The 18,806-nt window shown below is 34.6% G+C and overlaps 1 protein-coding gene across 6 annotated transcripts in view; it reads left to right on the top strand.

Moving 5' to 3' along the window:
* STXBP5 (syntaxin binding protein 5) overlaps positions 1-18,806 on the top strand; it is a 158,919-nt gene that overhangs the window by 69,944 nt on the left and 70,169 nt on the right. For all 6 annotated transcript variants that reach the window (XM_019746935.3, XM_074333689.2, XM_019746931.3 and 3 more), the window contains exon 9: positions 9,847-9,925. In XM_019746935.3, coding sequence (XP_019602494.2) covers positions 9,847-9,925 — 79 coding nt within the window. The remainder of the gene's footprint in view (positions 1-9,846; positions 9,926-18,806) is intronic.

Raw genomic sequence — 18,806 nt, 5'->3', positions numbered from 1 at the left:
ATTTGCTGGCCAAGGACCCCATGGGATCTCTCCAGTAATGTGCGCGCAGAGTGAGATTTTCTGTGATTGTTATCTTTACCAGAATCAGAAATGAAGATGCAGGATGGTCAAAATTGATAGGTGTCCACTATAGATAATGTCGTTTTTAAATTTAGTTTCTGGAGTTTATTCATAAGTGCAATCAATCCACTTATCAAGGAATAAACCAAGATAGGTTTAGTCTATTGTATTAAGGATCACTGAAGAAAAAATAAAATCAAAGTTTGCATAAATAAAAGTCATTTTAATATTTCATGCATGTGACATACAAATAATTTTATTAATCTACTTTTAATATTCACCTAAAGCATAAAAATTCAATAAATAATAAAACCATACCTCAGTTCTTTAATAGTCATTGCAGAGTTTACCTGTTTATATATTTGAAAGGCCTTACAAACTCCACAGAGCATATTCAAATAAGGCTTTCTTTTAAAAGCAAAGGCGGTGGTGCAGGAGGAGAAAGAGCGCAGACAGGCATGCTGAGGGACGCCCCATGTGCAGGCGTCCATGGGCACGTATCTACATAGGATTGTGCCGAGTTTCCTCACTCCAGCCACTGAGATCTGACTTCTAGGAATGCGAAAAGAAACCTGAGAAGGCCCTGTAAATGATAAAGTTACTCTCGCCAAACCACTTAGGCAAATTGCCAACCTTCAGTGAACTACAACACTGGGGTCACCAGGGGAGTTTGGGGAGTTTTGGACCTTGAATAAGCACATTATAAATCCCACTGCTTTTAGCTAAGAGTCAAAAACTAAGTATTTAGTTGTCTCCATCCCACTCCAGCTATAAGTTAATTCTATCTGTACTCTCATTAAGGAAAGAATACCCTCCCCATTTCGGACTAGTATTGTTAACAATGTAATTCTCCAGTTTGAATCATTCTATTTTCTAGAACATCACTAGAAATACAATTTTTAAATTATATGTGTAATTTTTAAATTTACTATCATGTTTCCCCCGAAAATAAGACCTAGCCAGACAATCAGCTCTAATGCATCTTTTGGAGCAAAAATTAATGAGACCCGGTCTTATTTTACTATAAGACCAGGTATAATATAATATTATATGATAATATAATATAATACCGGGTCTTATGTTAATATTTGCTCCAAAAGACCCATTAAAGCTGATTGGCTAGGTCTTATTTTCCGGGAAACATGGCAATAACCATGCTAATAATAGTAAAAAGAAACTGGTAAAATTAACTTTAATAATAAATTTTATTTAACCCAGAATATACAAAATATTGTCATTTCAATAATGTAATCAACATACAAAATTGAGATATTTCAAAATTTCTTTTTAACTCTTTGAAATCTAGTGTGTATTTTATACTTAAAACACACCTTAACTTGGACTAGCTGCATTTGAAATGCTCAATAGTCACATGTGAGTGGTGGCTAACATACTGGATAGCCAGCTCTAGCTTGATAATATAACTGTTGTTGTCATGAGTGGGACACAGCTATCAAAGGAACAGTTTCACACACATTTGTGTCTTTCCACAGTGTCAGACTTCATTAGAATAAAGCCATGGATATAGTCCTACTGACTCAGTTTACCACCAGTATTAACCAGGCTCCAGTCAGAGAATAGCCTCCAATAGTCAAGGTAGAGAGGTTTCACACAAGAAGGTAACACAGGTTTGCAAGCAATAGGGTTTGTAAGGCGAACAGAGTCTTATGAAAGAAGGATGAGAGAGTCCAGTGTTCAGCAACAGTCCCTTTGGTCGTTGCCTCAGGCCGGGCTGGTGAGACTGTTAGGAGGCAAGGCTTCAAGCGCTCCGTCTGGGCCAAGTGCAGGTGCGGCTGTCAGCTCATGAGGTGAGGCCTGAGTGCTGGATGAGCCATCAGAGGGCTTTGATTTTATGCTTAAGACTGGGTGCAGTGCACCTATCTGCAGTCTGATAAAGCCATCTAGGTGGTCACACTCCACCCTGTGTCTGGAGTTACCTGGTTAGGGCATTCACTGGGTACGCCTTTCATGTGATGCTCTGGCATGACTGTCACTTTGTGACTGACATAGCTATCAAAATTACTGAGTCCATTTTGTGTTCATAATTAATGCTGTATACATGCTGTGTGACAGTTGTTCTCAGTTAGAAAATGTGTTCTGGATTCTAAATGCAAAATTAAAAATTTAGAAAGCACTTGTTTTTGTCCATTATTTTTACTCATTTTTTACAGTTAACATTTATTTTTTAATTTAAAAAATTTTTATTACATTTATTGGGGTGACATTGGTTAGTAAAATTATATAGGTTTCAAGTGTACAATTCTATAATACATCATCTATGTATTGCATTGTGAGTTCACTACCCAGAGTCAGTTCTCCTTCCATTACCACATATTTGACCCCCTTTTCCCTCTTTTACCACCCTCCTTCCCCTTTACCCTCTGGTAACCACTAATCTGTTATCTGTGTCTATGATTTGTTTGTTTGTTTGTCTTGTTTGTTGCTTTCAATTTTATATCCCATATGTGAGTGAAGTCATATGGTTTTTGACATTTTCTGTCTGACTTATTTCACTTGGCATGATAACCTCAGGATCCATCCATGTTGTCGTAAATGGCAGTATTTCATCTTTTCTAATGGCCCAGTAATAGTCCATTATATATATGTACTACCGTATTTTGCTGTGTATAATGTGCACTTTTTTGCCCAAATTTGTGAGAGAAAAATACGAATGCGTGTTATACATGGGTAGTGCTAATTCCATACATATAAATGTTTTTAATTATTTTATTTATACTTATAAGTTAAAAGTGTAACTCTAGAAATCAATAACGATATCCGTATACAAAATAATACCCTGGAATACAATAATCAGTTTTGTTGAACTTAACGATGAACTTTCAACATGAAGAGTTCTTGGCCTTCTATAATGGGTAAATATCGTAAATTTGTTACCAACACATAAAATTTCTTGTACCTTTTATCCATCCTTGTGTTTTGTAATTATTTGTTACATAAAATTTCTTGTACCATAATATGTTAAAAAATAAATGCTAAAATTCCTTTATAATAGAAAAAACAACCAGTTAAATGTAAACAAACAAAAATTTTGAATTAAAAAAATCAAAGCAAAAGACTTTTTCCTGAAAGTTTAGGCCAAAAACGTGGGTGTGCATTATACACTGGAGAGCATTATACACGGCAATATATGGTGCATGTTCTTTTTTTGGCATCTATTGAAGGACACTTTGGTTGTTTCCATGTGTTGGCCATTGTGAATAATGCTGCAGTCAACATGGGGGTATGTAGCTATATCTTTACGGATACATGTTTTCAGATTTTTTTGAGATAGATACCCAGAAGAAGGATTGGTGACTCGTATGGTAATTCTGTTCTTATTTTTTTTGAAGACCCTTTGTACTGTTTTCCATAGTAGTTGTACCAATTTACATTCCCGCCAGCAGTGTATAAAGGTTCCTTTTTCTCTACAAGCTTTTTAACACTGTTATTACTTGTCTTGTTGATGATAGCCATTGCAACAGGTGTGAGATGGGATCTCATTGTGGTTTTGGTTTGCATTTTCCTAATAGCTAGTGAAGTTCAGTATTTTTTCATATATCTGTTGGTCGTTTGTCTTCTTCTGAGATGTGTCTTCAGGCCCTCTGCTCATTTTTTAATTAGATTGTTTTTTATTGTTGAGTTGTGTGAGTTCCTTATATATTTTGGATAATAGCCCCTTATCAGAGGTGTTGTTTACAACTATCTTCTCCCATTCAGTTGGTTGCCTCTGTTTTGTTGATGGTTTCTTTTGCTGGGCAGAAGCTTTTTAGTTTGATATAGTCCCATTCTTTTATTTTTTGCTTTTACTTCCATTGCCTTCGAGGTCAAGTTCATAAAATCCTCTCTGAATCCAAGATCCATGAGTTTAGTACCTATGCTTTCTTGTATGCAATTTATTATTTCAGGTCTATGTTTAGGTCTTTGATTCATTTTGAGTTGATTTTTGGTATGTGGGATAGATTGCAATCTAGTTTCATCCTTTTGCATGTGGTTTTCCATTTTTCCCAGGACTAGTTATTGAAGAGGCCTTATTTTCTCCATTGTTTTTGGCATCGTTGTTGAAAATTATCTGCCCATATATATGTGGGTTTTTTTCCCCTGGATTCTCAATTCTATTCCATTGGTCTACCTGTTTTTCTTCTAATACCGTGCTGTTTTGATTACTGTCACTTTGTGGTATAAAATTGAAGTCAGAGTGTGATAACTTCAGCCTTGTTCTTCTTTGAATTGATTTGTCTATTTTGTGTCCTTTTTATTTCTATGAATCTTCACTCACTTTTAATGCCTCTTCATTCATTTACTCAACAGGCATTTATCGATCACCTCCTATATACCAGAAATTAAGTACTGGAAATATATTGTCATTGACGAATTCATAGTCCAATGAATGGAAATGATCTATAAACTGACAACTATAATACATTATGATAAGTGCTGATAAAAGCATGCATAGTATGATGTGGAAACAGAACTAGTATGTTTTAGATAAAGGGCGTAGGAAGATTTCACAAATTCAAGTTATATGCGCTTGATCATAAATGGTGAGTGGCGTGTTATGAGATAACAAAAATGCATAAAAGGTCATTTTAATGAGAAGGTACATAATCAAAAGCACAGTGTTCTTGTAAAACTGTGAATAGTTTAATGTGACCAGAGTTTAGAATTCCTATGGGCAAGTACAGTAAACAAAGACAGAAAAGCATATAGAGACGTGAGTGTACATCATAGTACACTAAAGAGTTTGGACTTCGTGATGGAGACCTGGTAAATTATTTTACCGTGAAAAACATGACATTTATATTTTGGAAATATTGCTTTGATGGTAGTGGATCAGGTGAGCTGGGTGTAGAAGAGGGAGGCCAATTAGGGAGCCATTGCATTGTTAAACAATAAATCATGAAGATTTCAATTGTGACAGGAAACAGGAAGAAATGGATATACATTAATTAAATTCTGGACTTGGACCAATTAATTCATTGCAGCCAGTTGTTTTATGGGAATGGGAAGCAGGCATATAAGAGAGAAGAAGAAATCAGATATGATGTGGAGGTTTATGTGATTAATCAAGTGAGGTTTTATGATTAACCGGATCTTTTCAACAACTTACCAAGGTAGTTCACAGATAGTTGAAACAAAAAGCACAGATTTTTGCTGCTCTAGTGGCATAGCAAGTAAGAAGTAAAATGATACCTAGTGGTGAAATCTGGTGATTCTCTAAACATCCTTTCATTTATATGGCTTTAGAAAATCTTAGCTAGTGCCTTATTACTTGATTTAATTTAGAAAATGCTTAGTCTTGGATTACAGATGAATAAATTAACCTTTCTGGAATGTAAGCAATAATCCGTGGTATAATTTTAAAAACCTGAGTTGAAAAAATCAGAATATGCAGATGAAAAGGACTAATTTTCAAGCAAGATTAATGAAGAAAGATCACTATACAAACTGCAACATTTTTGATTTACACAGATAATGAAACTACACTGTTAGCATCCTTGCAGAGGTGGAAAAAGTGTACGTATAAGTAAATAAAAATTAGACTGCTTTAAATTTTATTATAACTATAAATGCTAGACACATAGAGCAATTTTAAAAGACTATTGAGCAAGACAAAAAGTTAAGATCTTTGTACCTAGCCAGGTTTTATGGAAAAGGTTCAGCAGCTATAACACCCAATGCCCTTCTTTAAAAATTGTTTCAGCCACTGAAGGATTGCTGGTGAATATTGAAATAGGTTAAATTGAGTTGTATGTGAATCATTGTTTTACTTCATCAAAAAGTGTGTAATACAATAATTTTTGAAAATAAATGTAAAATTCGGATCTATAATTCTAAATTCTATCAGTTGGACACTTCCATTAGAGCTTTGGGTAGTAGAAGATAAAGACTTGAGGTTGGCTTTCTTCAGAGCCAACATTTGATTCTTTACTGAAAGGTCGTATGTCTCTGAATAGATTAAAATAGATGTTGAAATTCTGAACTTTGTTTCTTGTACTGCACGAGGGACTACTTTTCAGATTTAAACCTTCTTTTCCATGCCTTTTTTTTTTTTTCTTCCCTTAATTCTTTCTCCCACCTCAACAATCTAGTCTTCTCCCCCGGCAGTCCTTTCCAATCCCTTATTCTGTTACCTCTATAACTAATCACTTCTTTTGTTATACCCGGGGTGTCAAAAAAAGTGTATACAAGTGGACACTTTAGTCAACGTTGTTCAAGCAGTAGTTCGTTGTAATCAGAAGTGTCTGGACGCTGATGGTAACCACTTTGAGCAGCTTTTGTAATTGCAGAAGTCACACGTGACTTGTATTCATCTTTTGTTATTGGTACATATTGAATATTACAATTTTAATAGTTTTTACCTTTCTTAAAATCTGTATACATTTTTTGACACCCTCTGTGTATTGGGATGGCAGAGGTTCAAGTTTGTACTACACCATCATTTCTGTATGAAGAGGTGAAGACGTGATCCCCTAGGATCTTAGGTTAAGGCAGGGTTTGATGTTCTAATACCAGCTGATATGTGTGTATTCATAAAAAATTAATATAATAAAGGTGGCATTTCTTATTAGTGGGAAAAGCTATGATGGTTCAATAAAGAGTGCTGACAGGTACATACCTACATCACATCTTGTCAAATTGTACACTTTAAATATGTGCACTTTATTCTCTGGCAGGTACAGCTCAAAAGCACTATAAAAGTTGCACTGAAATAACTGATAATTTACTCATTAGAGAAAAAAATACCTTCCCTATACCAAAATGTACTTCAGAAAATAAGTAAATATAATAAATGAAACTATAAAGCAATCACCAGAAATGGGGGGAAAAAATTTACGATTTTTGTGTAGAGAAGAACTTCCTAAGCATGAAACCAGAAAGAGGAAAGACAAAAAAAGATTAATAGTTTTTACACACACACACACACACACACACACACACACACACACACACACACCATCATTATACACAAATGGGATCATATCATACAAGTCCCTTCTCCCTCAACCTTCCACCGACATTAGCAGCCCAATCCCTTTTCCTGTTCCACCAGCTAAGTTATGTCAAAAATCTTACAGATGTTCTTCTAAAATATATATATTTCTATAATCATATATGTTAACACACACATATATAAACACATGAGGTTTTGTTTTGGTTATTGTTTTACATAAAATAGAATTATATTAGCCTTTTTTGCATCTTGCTTTTCTCAATCCACTCTACTTTAGGAAAATCCCCCATGTCATCTGGCATAGCTCTAAGTCCTTCATTTGAATGGCTGTGTAATAGCCGATTGTTTGTCTCACAATTTTTACAGTTTATTCAGCCATCCCAAATTAATGAGCATTTCCTTTGTTTTCATTTCTTCATCACTACAAATTATGCTGCCATTACCATACTGCACATACTACATTGGAATTGGTTCTTTTGTACTTCTGTTTTTAATAAATGTTCTCAAATTGCTTTCCAAGAAGACCGCCTCCTTCACATTTCTACCAACCACGTGTGACCTCTTTCCCAGTGTTCCTGCCAGCGGAAGGTTTTATAGCTCATTTTATTTTCTGCCATTTAATTTTTTTTCCCCCTGTTTGCTCAAGGTCTCAAAGTCAGCCAGAATGAGTGAATAGGACCTTGACTTTCATCTTTTCTAGGTCTTTCCTGGGCATGCACACAGCCTTACATATGTGTGCAGCATTTTAGGTCCCCAGGAATATGTCTAGTTCTTCGGGATTTTCTTTTAAATTCCTGGTCAGGCTCTTGTCTCAGCTGAAACCATAGCCTTAGGCAGCAGCTAGATACTGCTAGCAGATTGCTGTTATTTCTATGATGTCCTAGAGGATAGGGACTTTTGTCTCCCCGAGGTGACGTCTGTGTCCACTGAATTGCTACAATACCTTGGGAATATAGTTTTCCAGGGAACTACAAGTTGGGACAAAATATTGATTGTGCTCTAGGGAAGCTGCTTTTAATAGAACTTTCAATCTTCTGTATTGGCTGATAGTACTGTGTTTTCTTGTCTCTACCTCGCCAGTGAGCTGGGGAGCAAGGGCTATGGGAATTAACCCTCCATCAAAATGTCGCAGTCCACCTTGTCTTATTGCAGTGCAGTTGTTCCTATTGGGTAGACAGTGTTCTCCTTGTTTTGTGGCTTTGGTTAATTTCCGTAGTTTTGAAGTTTTTAAATTTAGTTGTTTGGCTAGTATTTCAATTTTTGTGGGAAAGCCAGTTCACTGATGTTCTTATTCTGTCATTTTGGAAGTTAATCTCCTTTCATAGTTTCCTTAGCTATTCATAGGCATCGAGTCCAGTGTGAACTTTTAAGGTCATTTTGTCCCAATCCAAGAAAAGCTGTTGGATTACCTAAAATTTGTAAATTAATTGTGGAAGAATTGACATTTTGGGATTTTAAGTTTTCTTAACTGGAAACATAGTAAGACTGATAGAATTGATTATTTAAATGTATACTTCTGTGCATTTTAAAAACATTTCTAAGAATTCAATCACAACTGACACTAGGGAAAATATTTGTAATGCATGAGATAGGTACAGTGTTAATGACCTTTCAATATTAGATTTATTTTCAAATATAGAGATTACATGCAAGTGTGGGTAAAGGATATAAGCTATTTTTAAAAGAAGAAATATAGATGACCAGTAAGCCTAAGAATATTTAGTTAAGAATTAAAACAATACAAATTAAAATGAATATCCACTTATCAAATCAGAAAATAAAATAGCATTGTTTGGGTAAAGTGTGTTGTAATACTCATTTACACAGCTGATGGATATATAAATTGGTAAAATCTTTCTGGAATATAGTTCTACCCAGATATCCCTTTTGTAGGAATTAATCTTAAGGAAAAATGATTAATTTATTCACTCATTAAATAGTTATTGAGTACCCACTGTACTGTATGCCAAACAATGTTTTCAGCAGGTGTATACATCAACAGAAAACACACACACACGTAAACATTTTGCTTTTATGCAAACTACATTCTTGTTGATGAGGCAAACAACAAACAAACAAAACATAAAGTGTGTTAGAATGAGCCAGGTACTATGGGGTGGGGAAGCTGGGAAGGAAGATAAGTGTTGGGGTAGGGGTGTGTGTTTGGGATCTCTAAGAATAATACTGTTTAGAATGATTAATCTCCAAGAAATGGGAATAGATGTCTTATTTACTTTATATTTTTCTGAGTTGTTTCTATAATGAACGTGTAGAAGTAGATAACAAATCAACAGTTTTCAAAATAATCAAAATTATTTGACAATATGAGTCCCTGACATATAGAGGTTGGTGTATTTTAGCAGTCTTCTAGACATTATAATGGATGGATTTTACTTTAGGAAAATAAATATAAATGAATTTATTAGCATAGGGTTTAATTTTGTAGCCTGTCACACTTGGGTGGAAATCTGATTTAGATTTATTTTTCCTAAATCTAGATGTTTTAAAACTTGAATTCGTTTAGCAAATTGAAATTCTATTTTGCTTATTTATAATTAAGAACATTGGGAAGACTATCAGTTTCTCTCACTAGAATTACTAGTGTATCACATAAAAGTTGTTACTAAGTTATTCATTTTATTTACTTTTCAGCACTGAATTTCAAACCTAGTCATTTAAAATGTCTTATTTTGTATTCAGTATTTCTTTCAAAATCATTTAAAAATGTTTCATGGTGGATTTCATTATATTTCACTTTCATTTTATAAACTATCAATGTGAGAAATTAGGGTAACTTAGAATTTTAGAATTTAATTCAGGAAAATATATTTTAGGAAAGCAGTTAAAGGATGGAAAGAAGCCAGAACCATGCAAACCTATCCTCAAGGTGGAATTCAAAACGACTAGATCTGGGTAAGACTTTACTTCATTGCCAATATTCACTGTATATAATTGCTCAAATAGCACTGAAGGCTAGTCTGTCATTATTTTTGAAGGCTTACTTTAGAATGGTCTAGCCTAGTCTTAAATTATGTTTTCTTTACAAATTAACTAAAATTGCAAAATTTACAATAAAATCATTCTTTGTATTGTCCCTGTCTAGCAGCTTTACTATATATCTTGGAAAGTTTGAATTGCTTTTCTCATCAAACTTTATACATTCTGTTAGATTAGTCTTCAGTTAACATAGTGTTTATTCACTAGCGACAACTGTGGAATAGCAATGAAGAAGAAAAGGTTTAAAATTTAACCTATTTATACTATATATGTTAATTGTAAAAGTTTATATGTATTCTTCAAAAATTAAATCTCATAGGAATATTTGGCAATTATAAAAATAAATAGAGTTTAATATTAAAGGAAGTTAGTTGTATTTGAAGACATTGATTGCCACTATGTATGAATTAGGTATGAGAATTATGTTTTTTTTTACAATTTTGCTTATATTTCTCATATGCATCAAATGTTATATTACACATGTAATTTAGGGAAAAAAATTTTAATTTTTCTTTGAACATTCCCCATCTCTTTAAACTCTAAAGTAGCCCTTTTATTTATATTCTAATCCCACACTGTGTGGTTTTATTTACTAGAGCTATATAAGAGTAAATTTCTGTAGTATATGTATATAGACCAATGGTTCTCAAATTGTGGTTCCTGGACCCAGCAGCATTAGCTGAGAGCTTGTTAGAGATGCAAATTCTCAGACTCCACCCCAGACATACTGAATCAGAAAGTCTGTGGATGGAGCCCAGCAGTCTGTGTTTTAGCTAGACTCAACAAGACATTCGGATGCACACTAAAGTTTAGAACAGCTGGTGTATTTCTTTGAATGAATCTCATTAAACTCAATCCTATTCACATTTAGGAAAAGACAGTAGGCTGAACAATCATAAGATTGCTGTTTTTTTTCTCCTGATCCTGTTTAACCTTCCTTTGGGATCCACCAGATAGACTGTGCTCAGACAATAGGTTGAATGAATTCCAAGAGGAATAGCATCGATTTAGTGGACTATGGCATCCCTCATTAGGTGACCTTTGGCACAGAGTTATTTGACTTGTTTGTGTTTCAATTTCCTCATTAATGACACAAATGTGATAATAGGTCAAAAGGTTGTGATGAATTGAGATGATTATGTATTCAAAACATTTCACAGAGTGCCTGGTACATAATAAACTTTCTATAAATGGTTACCCATGTTTTTATTAAAAAAACCTCCTACCACCAATTGTTTTTTGTTGTTTGTTTGTTTGTTTGTTTGTTTTCAATTTGCTTTATTTGTCCTATGGCAAACAAATGTAATAAAAGCATGGCAGAAACAAAAAGAAAAAAATGCAGGATGGGACAAAACCAAAAAACCCTGTATTTATAATACAACAGAAAATAAATTGTGTAAACATTTAAACTAACAATACTTCTGAATTATCTATTCATTTTAACAAATATTGATGGTCAACAAAGGCAAAAGCCCAGGAAGGATTGTTTCCCTCTCTTTGCTCTACCTGTTCTCATTTTCACTCCTGTATAAAAGTAATATTTATGAGTTTCTGGTTTTTTCCAGGATGGCAGCAATACTTTTCCTTTGGTAGAATTAGAAATAAGAAAAAAAAAAGTCTGGCTCTTTTATATGCATTTGTAGATACTATAAAATAGATCAATGGGATCACCTTCTTGTAACAGTCTTTTCTAACTTTCCAATTTCTTTTTTTTTACTTTGGATAGGGCATTCAGTAAATTAAACGGGTTCTTTTTTCTCACTCCATGGCCTCTTTCCTTGAGATAGCTCCCCAGAATTCCAATGTGTAGCCAAGGTGAGAACTACTGAACTACCCCTCCCACCTAGAGCAGAATCACCCTCAGTTAAGTAAGCTGGAACTCGCACCTTTTTCCTGTTCCTGGCAAGTATCTTGGACAGATGCCACCAGAAGGTGTTCTACCAGTTCCTGCTGACAAATTGCCAAAGTTTATTAGAGGAGCCGTCCTTCCCACTTCAGTATCTTCTACATTTTCTTCTCTACCTAGAAATCAGTCTAGGCAGGAGTCCCTCTTGTCCTTTATAGCTCATCATAAATGTCACACTTCAAGGATGTTTTGGCCACACTGACTAGATTGGGTCTCCCCCAATAGTATACTCCCAAAGCGCACTGTGTTTTTCCTTTGTAGAGCGTATACTTGTCATTAATAATGAAATTATTTGTTTAATGCACATCTGCCCCATTAAAAATTGAGCTCAATGAAAGAAAGCTGGGACATAACTGTTTCACTTCTAATTGTCCTGCTCCTAGCCTAGTGTTGCTGATGTGAGGAAGAAAATGATAGGCTGGTGTATAGAAAAGCATAGCCATAATGAGTTAGCTGTTCTCTGTTAATGATAAAAGCATAGTTTAACTGAGACACAGGTAAACTCTGACAAAAAAAAAAAAAAGAAAATGGAATCAAGATGTTGTGTAACTTTTATTTTCTAATAAAATAAAGCATATAAAGATCAGACATAGGGAACAGTGACAGTATAATTAATATGGCATTTTAACAGCACTTTTATTAAAGATATAGCACTATTCTTTACATAGCCAGTTGTTGGTTTTGTGTGTTTTTTTAAATCAAGTTAAAAGTTAAGTCAATTCTGTTGAAGTTGTCTCTTTGAAAACCAAATGTGACCCAGGTGTGAAGTCCTGCAGCAAATGATGCTGGAATGAAGTGATTAAGACTGACCTCTGGAGCCAGACCCCGGTCTGCATCCTGCCTCAGCTGTTCACTCATTGTGCAGCCTGGGCAAATCAACTCAGCTTCCTGTGCCTGTTTCTTCTGTCAGATGAGGATATTACTATCTACCTCAGAATTGAACAGATATATGTAAAGCACTTGGAGCATACTCTTTAAACCTGTCTCTCGTATCAGTTGTCCCCAAGCAGTATTTGGTAATCTCTAACAAAACATCTAAAATGTAGTTATTCTATGATTTTGCCTTCACAAAGCAGGGGACAAGTGGCAAGTTTGACCAGACTTTATAATGATTAAAGAATCTCATTAAAATTATTCCCTAGATTGAGAAACACCATGATTTAAGGCAGTTAATTTCTTTTATTTAAGACATCAGGTAATGGTGATCTATTAGTGGGTTGGGAAAGCAATTTGTTTGGTTGCGACCATTGATGTTTTAACTTACAGACTAGAGTAGGAAATAGCAGAATGCACTGCACATTTTAAGGGTAAGTATTGGTTCATGAAACTTTTGTTCAAGTGTATGTATTTACATACTTTTATATTGTTTCATGAAGTTAAATGCACTTCTGACAATAAGTCATAATCACAATATTGAAAGTTTCTGATTTAGTAACTTTAAATAACTGAGGCTTTTGATTGCCAGACTTGGGTTCAATTCCCTGTTCTGCCACTTAACTGCATTATCTTCAACAAGTTGTTTAACCTCACTGGCCCTCTCTCCTTACCTCAATGAAATAGGGATAGTAATTCCAACTTCATAAAATTATTGTGAATAACTGGAAGAAATAATGTGTATGGCACACGATAAGTGTTTGATTAAATTCTAGTTCCTTTTCTGTACTTATATACTTTTTTTTCACTAGTGGACTACATAAGAAGTTGTAGGCAGGGTCAGTTTTTCAACAAGAAACAACTCTGAGTGGGTTCAAGTTTTCAAACAGGTCTTCATTCCATTGAACTCCTTAGAGTTCTGCACTACAGAGTATTAGAAGAGTTAGTTTCTCTTAAGAAATGGATCACCATTCGAAGAATCACCAGTTTGGGGGGAAGCATCTCTGTTAGGGAACCTAAAAGTGAGTATTATCACAATTCAATTTGGCAATTTAGTCACATTTGGAGAGATTAATTTACCCCCTTTCATTATAACATACGCTGTGGCAAATCTTTTCTGTTTGGAGCCAGAGAGTAGATATTTTCGGCGTAGTAACTATTCAACAAGTTGTAACTATTCAACTCTGCCACTGTAGCCCAATAGTTACCATAGACAATTCATAAGTGAATGAATGCAGCTGAGTTCCAATAAAACTTTATTTATAAACACTGAAATTTGTAATTTTCATGTGTCATTAAATACTATTGTGTATTTTTTCAACTATTTAAAAATGTAAAAATTATTCTTAGTTTGCAGGCCATACAGAAACGGGCAGTATGCCATAGTCTGCCGAACCTTGATATTCACACACTACAAACATGATATATTTAAGTTTATCTTTAAGGAACAGTTTTGGGGTTTTTAGGTTTATTTATCTTCCCCACCTCCTCTGATGCTAGAATGTATTTTAGAAGGAAAGGTGATTTCTTAAATTTTAATTTTATATGTGGACTAAAAGCTGTAGGTGGATTACCTATATAAGAATATGAAAACAGACTATAGCAAAAACTCAGGGCACATGTGTGATACTCTAGTTCTGAAAATATCTAAACGTCTATTTCAGTCATTCCCCTGCAGACTTGCTGCCACCAAGTTTTCTCTATTGTTCCCAGGGCCTTGTTTCCAATGAAAGAATCCTAACTCTCCGAAGCCCCAAAGCAAACACCCTTCTGCACAAAGCTTGTTTCCCCAGAACACGGGCTCACTCTCATATTTGTTTCTCCTTCACTGTAGATTGTTCTTTAATAACCACATCTGTTAACACTCATGTTGTGCTTACAGACACTGTTCTAAGTGCTGTACACATATTTATGTTACCTTAGCAACAACCCTATGAGGCAGATGTTATTGTTATCTCTGTCTTACAGGTGAGGAAACTAAAGCAGAAAGCTTGAGTAACTTGTCTTAGGTCATACAGCTCATAAGTGGCAGAGCCCAGATTTAATTAAGTCTGTACTCTTAACTACACTGCACTTCCCTTTTTAATGAAACCCACTCTCTGTTCACATTAAGCACCAGTCCCCAAGATCATACTCATACCCACAGATCCCTCAGCAACAATTGCTCTGCTCGATTATCTGCTACAAAACTGCAGAGGAAGAAACTTCTTCAGCTCATTCACAGATATGTTGATCGTTGACAATGATGTTTTGGATTCACAGGTTTAGTAATAGTCTTTACATTAGTGAATATGTTTGTATTGCCTTCCTTTTATCATACACGGAGCCTCTGCTCTCATCATTCTCTTACCACCAACGAATTAGAGTCAGAAAATGTTTCATATTCATTCCGTCTTCCATCCCAACTCTTGCTAAGCCATAGCAACAAGAGGAGAAACTCATTTGGACAGCATGCCTGCTTTCAGAGACAAAAGCAGTTTCCTTTCGTATTGTCTTAGCAGTTGTCATATCCTTACTTGAGACAAAAATAGTATCTTACATCTTTACCTCAAAACCCTCACCTCAATAGCTTGGCTTCCAAGCACCAAGAAGAAAAATATTAGTAGATTAAGTGAACATCCGTTATTCGCTTACCATAGGCCATATATTCTCCTATGCAATTTGAAGGTGTTGACTTTCATAATTCTCATAACAGCACTGTGGAATGGGGACTTTTATCGACTCCGTTTTGGGATATACAGTCATAGAAAGCTTAAATTAACTTGTCCCAAGAAGTCACAGAATTGGAATTGGAGCCCAGGTTGACTCTGGAGCTGGAGCTTTTAATCAGTACACGGAACATTGTCACAGCGTGGGCTAGGATAGAATCGTCCTAATGATTTACAAGTCACTCAGTATGCCAAGAAGTGAACTCACTTTTAAGTTTCCTACTTATCAGATCACCTTAAATTTAACATTAAATCACACTCAATGCGAGTTACTCACTAATGTGAACTGCGATCTGTCTGTGCCTCTAACAGGGTGTCCACACAAGGCACCCCAGCTACTCAGACAACCAGAGAGCTTCACAGATCACTTCCAGGCTACAAATTCAATTCTGAATTCGTTAAGTCCAGGTTAGATTGTATGGTATCCCAGTTTGGTCATAGCACTGGGTCTTACACCTGTTTAGGAAAAATCCACGGGCAGATTTATGTTTTATTTCCCCTAATGGGTGCAGACCTCTGAGTCCATGGACTCGTAAAATTTCAAATTCTTCATCACATAACCTTCCCTGGTTTCGTGTTATTTTTTATTATGTCGGATCAGAAAGTTTCAGTCTTAAATTGGCTAATTCTCATTTTATGACTGTCTTCAGAGGGAGTCTTTTTTAACACTTACCTCAGATTTATCTTTATTATCTTCATTCTCTCAAAACTAGAACATTTTCTCCCTTTTACTTAATGAGGATAAGTTCTCATTCACTTTCTTAATTTTAAGGTAACATTTGACTTAACATGCCATAACGCTTTTATGGTATAATCCCATCTATCTAGAAAACTAAGACTACTAGATTGAGAGCTCTGTCTTCTGACATTAGAATACCTCATTAGTAGCTATATGAGTATGTGCTATATATTGAGTTTTGTCCATGGTTTCTATCAATGTAAAGTGCTAAGATTCCTCTATTTTTAAGCTTTTACCTATATTCGTTTTTAATTTATTATTGCTAAATTAAAACTAATATCACATTTTTAAGTCTACTGATGCAAAAATCCGTTTTGATATCATTTGCCAGTTTTACTTGTTAACTTTGAAAGTGAACATGTATTGAGCTCTTGAACTACATTCAACCAATGGCAGTTGCTAAAATGGAGGTGATGTAGCTTGAATCTAAGAAAAAAGAGCACAAACAGAATGGTTCCCTGATAATGCAGAATGCTTTAGAGCCAAGACTCCCAGCACTGGTATTTTATCCTGAAAGAGACCAAAAATGAAGAAATAAAAAGCAGGACTAGTCAATTCTAAACAGTAGATTCTTTTCTAAAAAGGGAAAAAATAGGAACACAGGATATCATGTCCTTGAAGTGTTTATAAGGAGAGAGTATGTTAAGTTTTGCTTGCTGCTCGAGAAAGATTGATTAGAATACCAAGAAAGATTAGGAGATTTATATTGTAGGAAGGATTAATTTGTAAGAGTACTTTATTAGCATCATTTCAAACATGAGCCAATGTAGGGACATTAAAAGAAGAAAAGAAATGGTGGATTCACAATAGAAAATACTGGTGTACAACATGTGTTCAGTGAATTCAGCAGTAGATATAAGTAGCAATTATGTGTCACAGGAAGACTAAGACAGAGTTTTTTGTTTTTACTTTAAACAAACGAAGACCTTGTATGATTAATGGCAGAAAAGAGTGAGCTGTTGGCATTGGGGACACTGGACATGAAAAGAGAATAATTTTGGAAGAAAGTTTTCGAGCAAATTTCTTACAAAGTATAGATAGTACAAAGTATAGATAGAGAAGATAACTTTCTTTTTTAAATACTAACGGCATTATTATGTGATTATATGATCCAGATGCATTCTTTTAGAAATGATTTTTGGCCACAGAACCAAAAGTCTTAGGATTAAGATAAGTTTTGCGTCCTGAAATGGAACATTGAACTAGGTGAAGTAGATGACAAGAATAAAAAGTGCAGTACAAGGGAATATATGCTGGCTAAAGGATGGAGTGCGCGGGAGAATTAAATGATGGAAAAGGAGACTTCTTGGCCCCTGCTGCAATGAGCAGCACACATTAAGCACTTAGTAAATGCTTGTTGAGTGGATGAATCATAAGAATATCCTGACTTAATTTGTATAGTTATTTTTGCATAGCCTGGGAAGCAGAAAATTCTTCAGCATAAAGTACATTTTAGCAGTACTTGAATACAGAGTGTAGTGACAAATATGGTAACATCAGATTGGCAAATTGTTTTCATGGTACTTCAAAGGAAAAAATTCTTTTAAAGATGTATATTTAATTAGTCCATAATTATATTAATCTCATTTTAACCATTGTGAATATCTTATTCTCTGAAGTGTTTTTAAAAAGTACCTAGATTTTTTGTTTCTTAAGTTATAACATTTAATAAAATCCTCACAAGAGAAGTGTATTACCTGTAATTCCACCATTCTCAAACAATTTGTTTTATTTGTTCATTTTCCCTAGGTCTCTTTTCAGATATATATCCATTTTCACTTGATTCTTGGAGCGTATTCAGTTTGGTATTTTTTTTTAACATGTTTAAAGTGTTACTAGGTTTTATCAGTTTTTTAAATAGTCTTAAGGACTGTGTAGTTTATTCATACATTCTTCCCTTTTGTTGAACATTTAGCTTTTTTGATATAAATAATCAGATTTTAAATATTACTGATAATGTAGGAGTGCACATATCCTTTCTTTTTTTTTTAAATTTAATTTTATTAAATTTATTGGGGTGACAATTGTTAGTAAAATTACATAGATTTCAGGTGTACAATTCTGTATTACATCATCTATAAATCCCATTGTGTGTTCATCACCCAGAGTCAGTTCTCCTTCCATCACCATATATTCGATCCCCCTTACCCTCATCTCCCACCCCCCGCCCCCCACCCCCCTTACCCTCTGGTAACCACTAAACTATTGTCTGTGTCTATGAGTTTCTGTTTCTCATTTGTTTGTCTTGTTCTTTTGTTGCTTTTGGTTTATATACCACATATCAGTGAAATCACATGGTTCTCTGCTTTTTCTGTCTGATTACACTCTCAAGATCCATCCATGTTGTCCTATATCATCTTTTCTTACCGCCGAATAGTATTCCATTGTGTATATATACCACAACTTCTTTATCCATTCATCTATCGAAGGACATTTTGGTTGTTTCCATGTCTTGGCCACCGTAAACAAAGCATATCCTTTCTTATACATAGTACAATAGTAAAGTCTGTTGAATTGTTTCTTTACAATTTCAAGTTGTGAAATTTTGAAGATGAAAGATTTTTATGAATC

The sequence above is a fragment of the Rhinolophus sinicus genome, chromosome 2 (genome assembly GCF_057876585.1).
Source record: "Rhinolophus sinicus isolate RSI-liver-muscle chromosome 2, RSI-T2T, whole genome shotgun sequence".
Classification (NCBI taxonomy): domain Eukaryota; kingdom Metazoa; phylum Chordata; class Mammalia; order Chiroptera; family Rhinolophidae; genus Rhinolophus; species Rhinolophus sinicus.
This window is presented reverse-complemented; position numbering and strand designations above follow the sequence as displayed.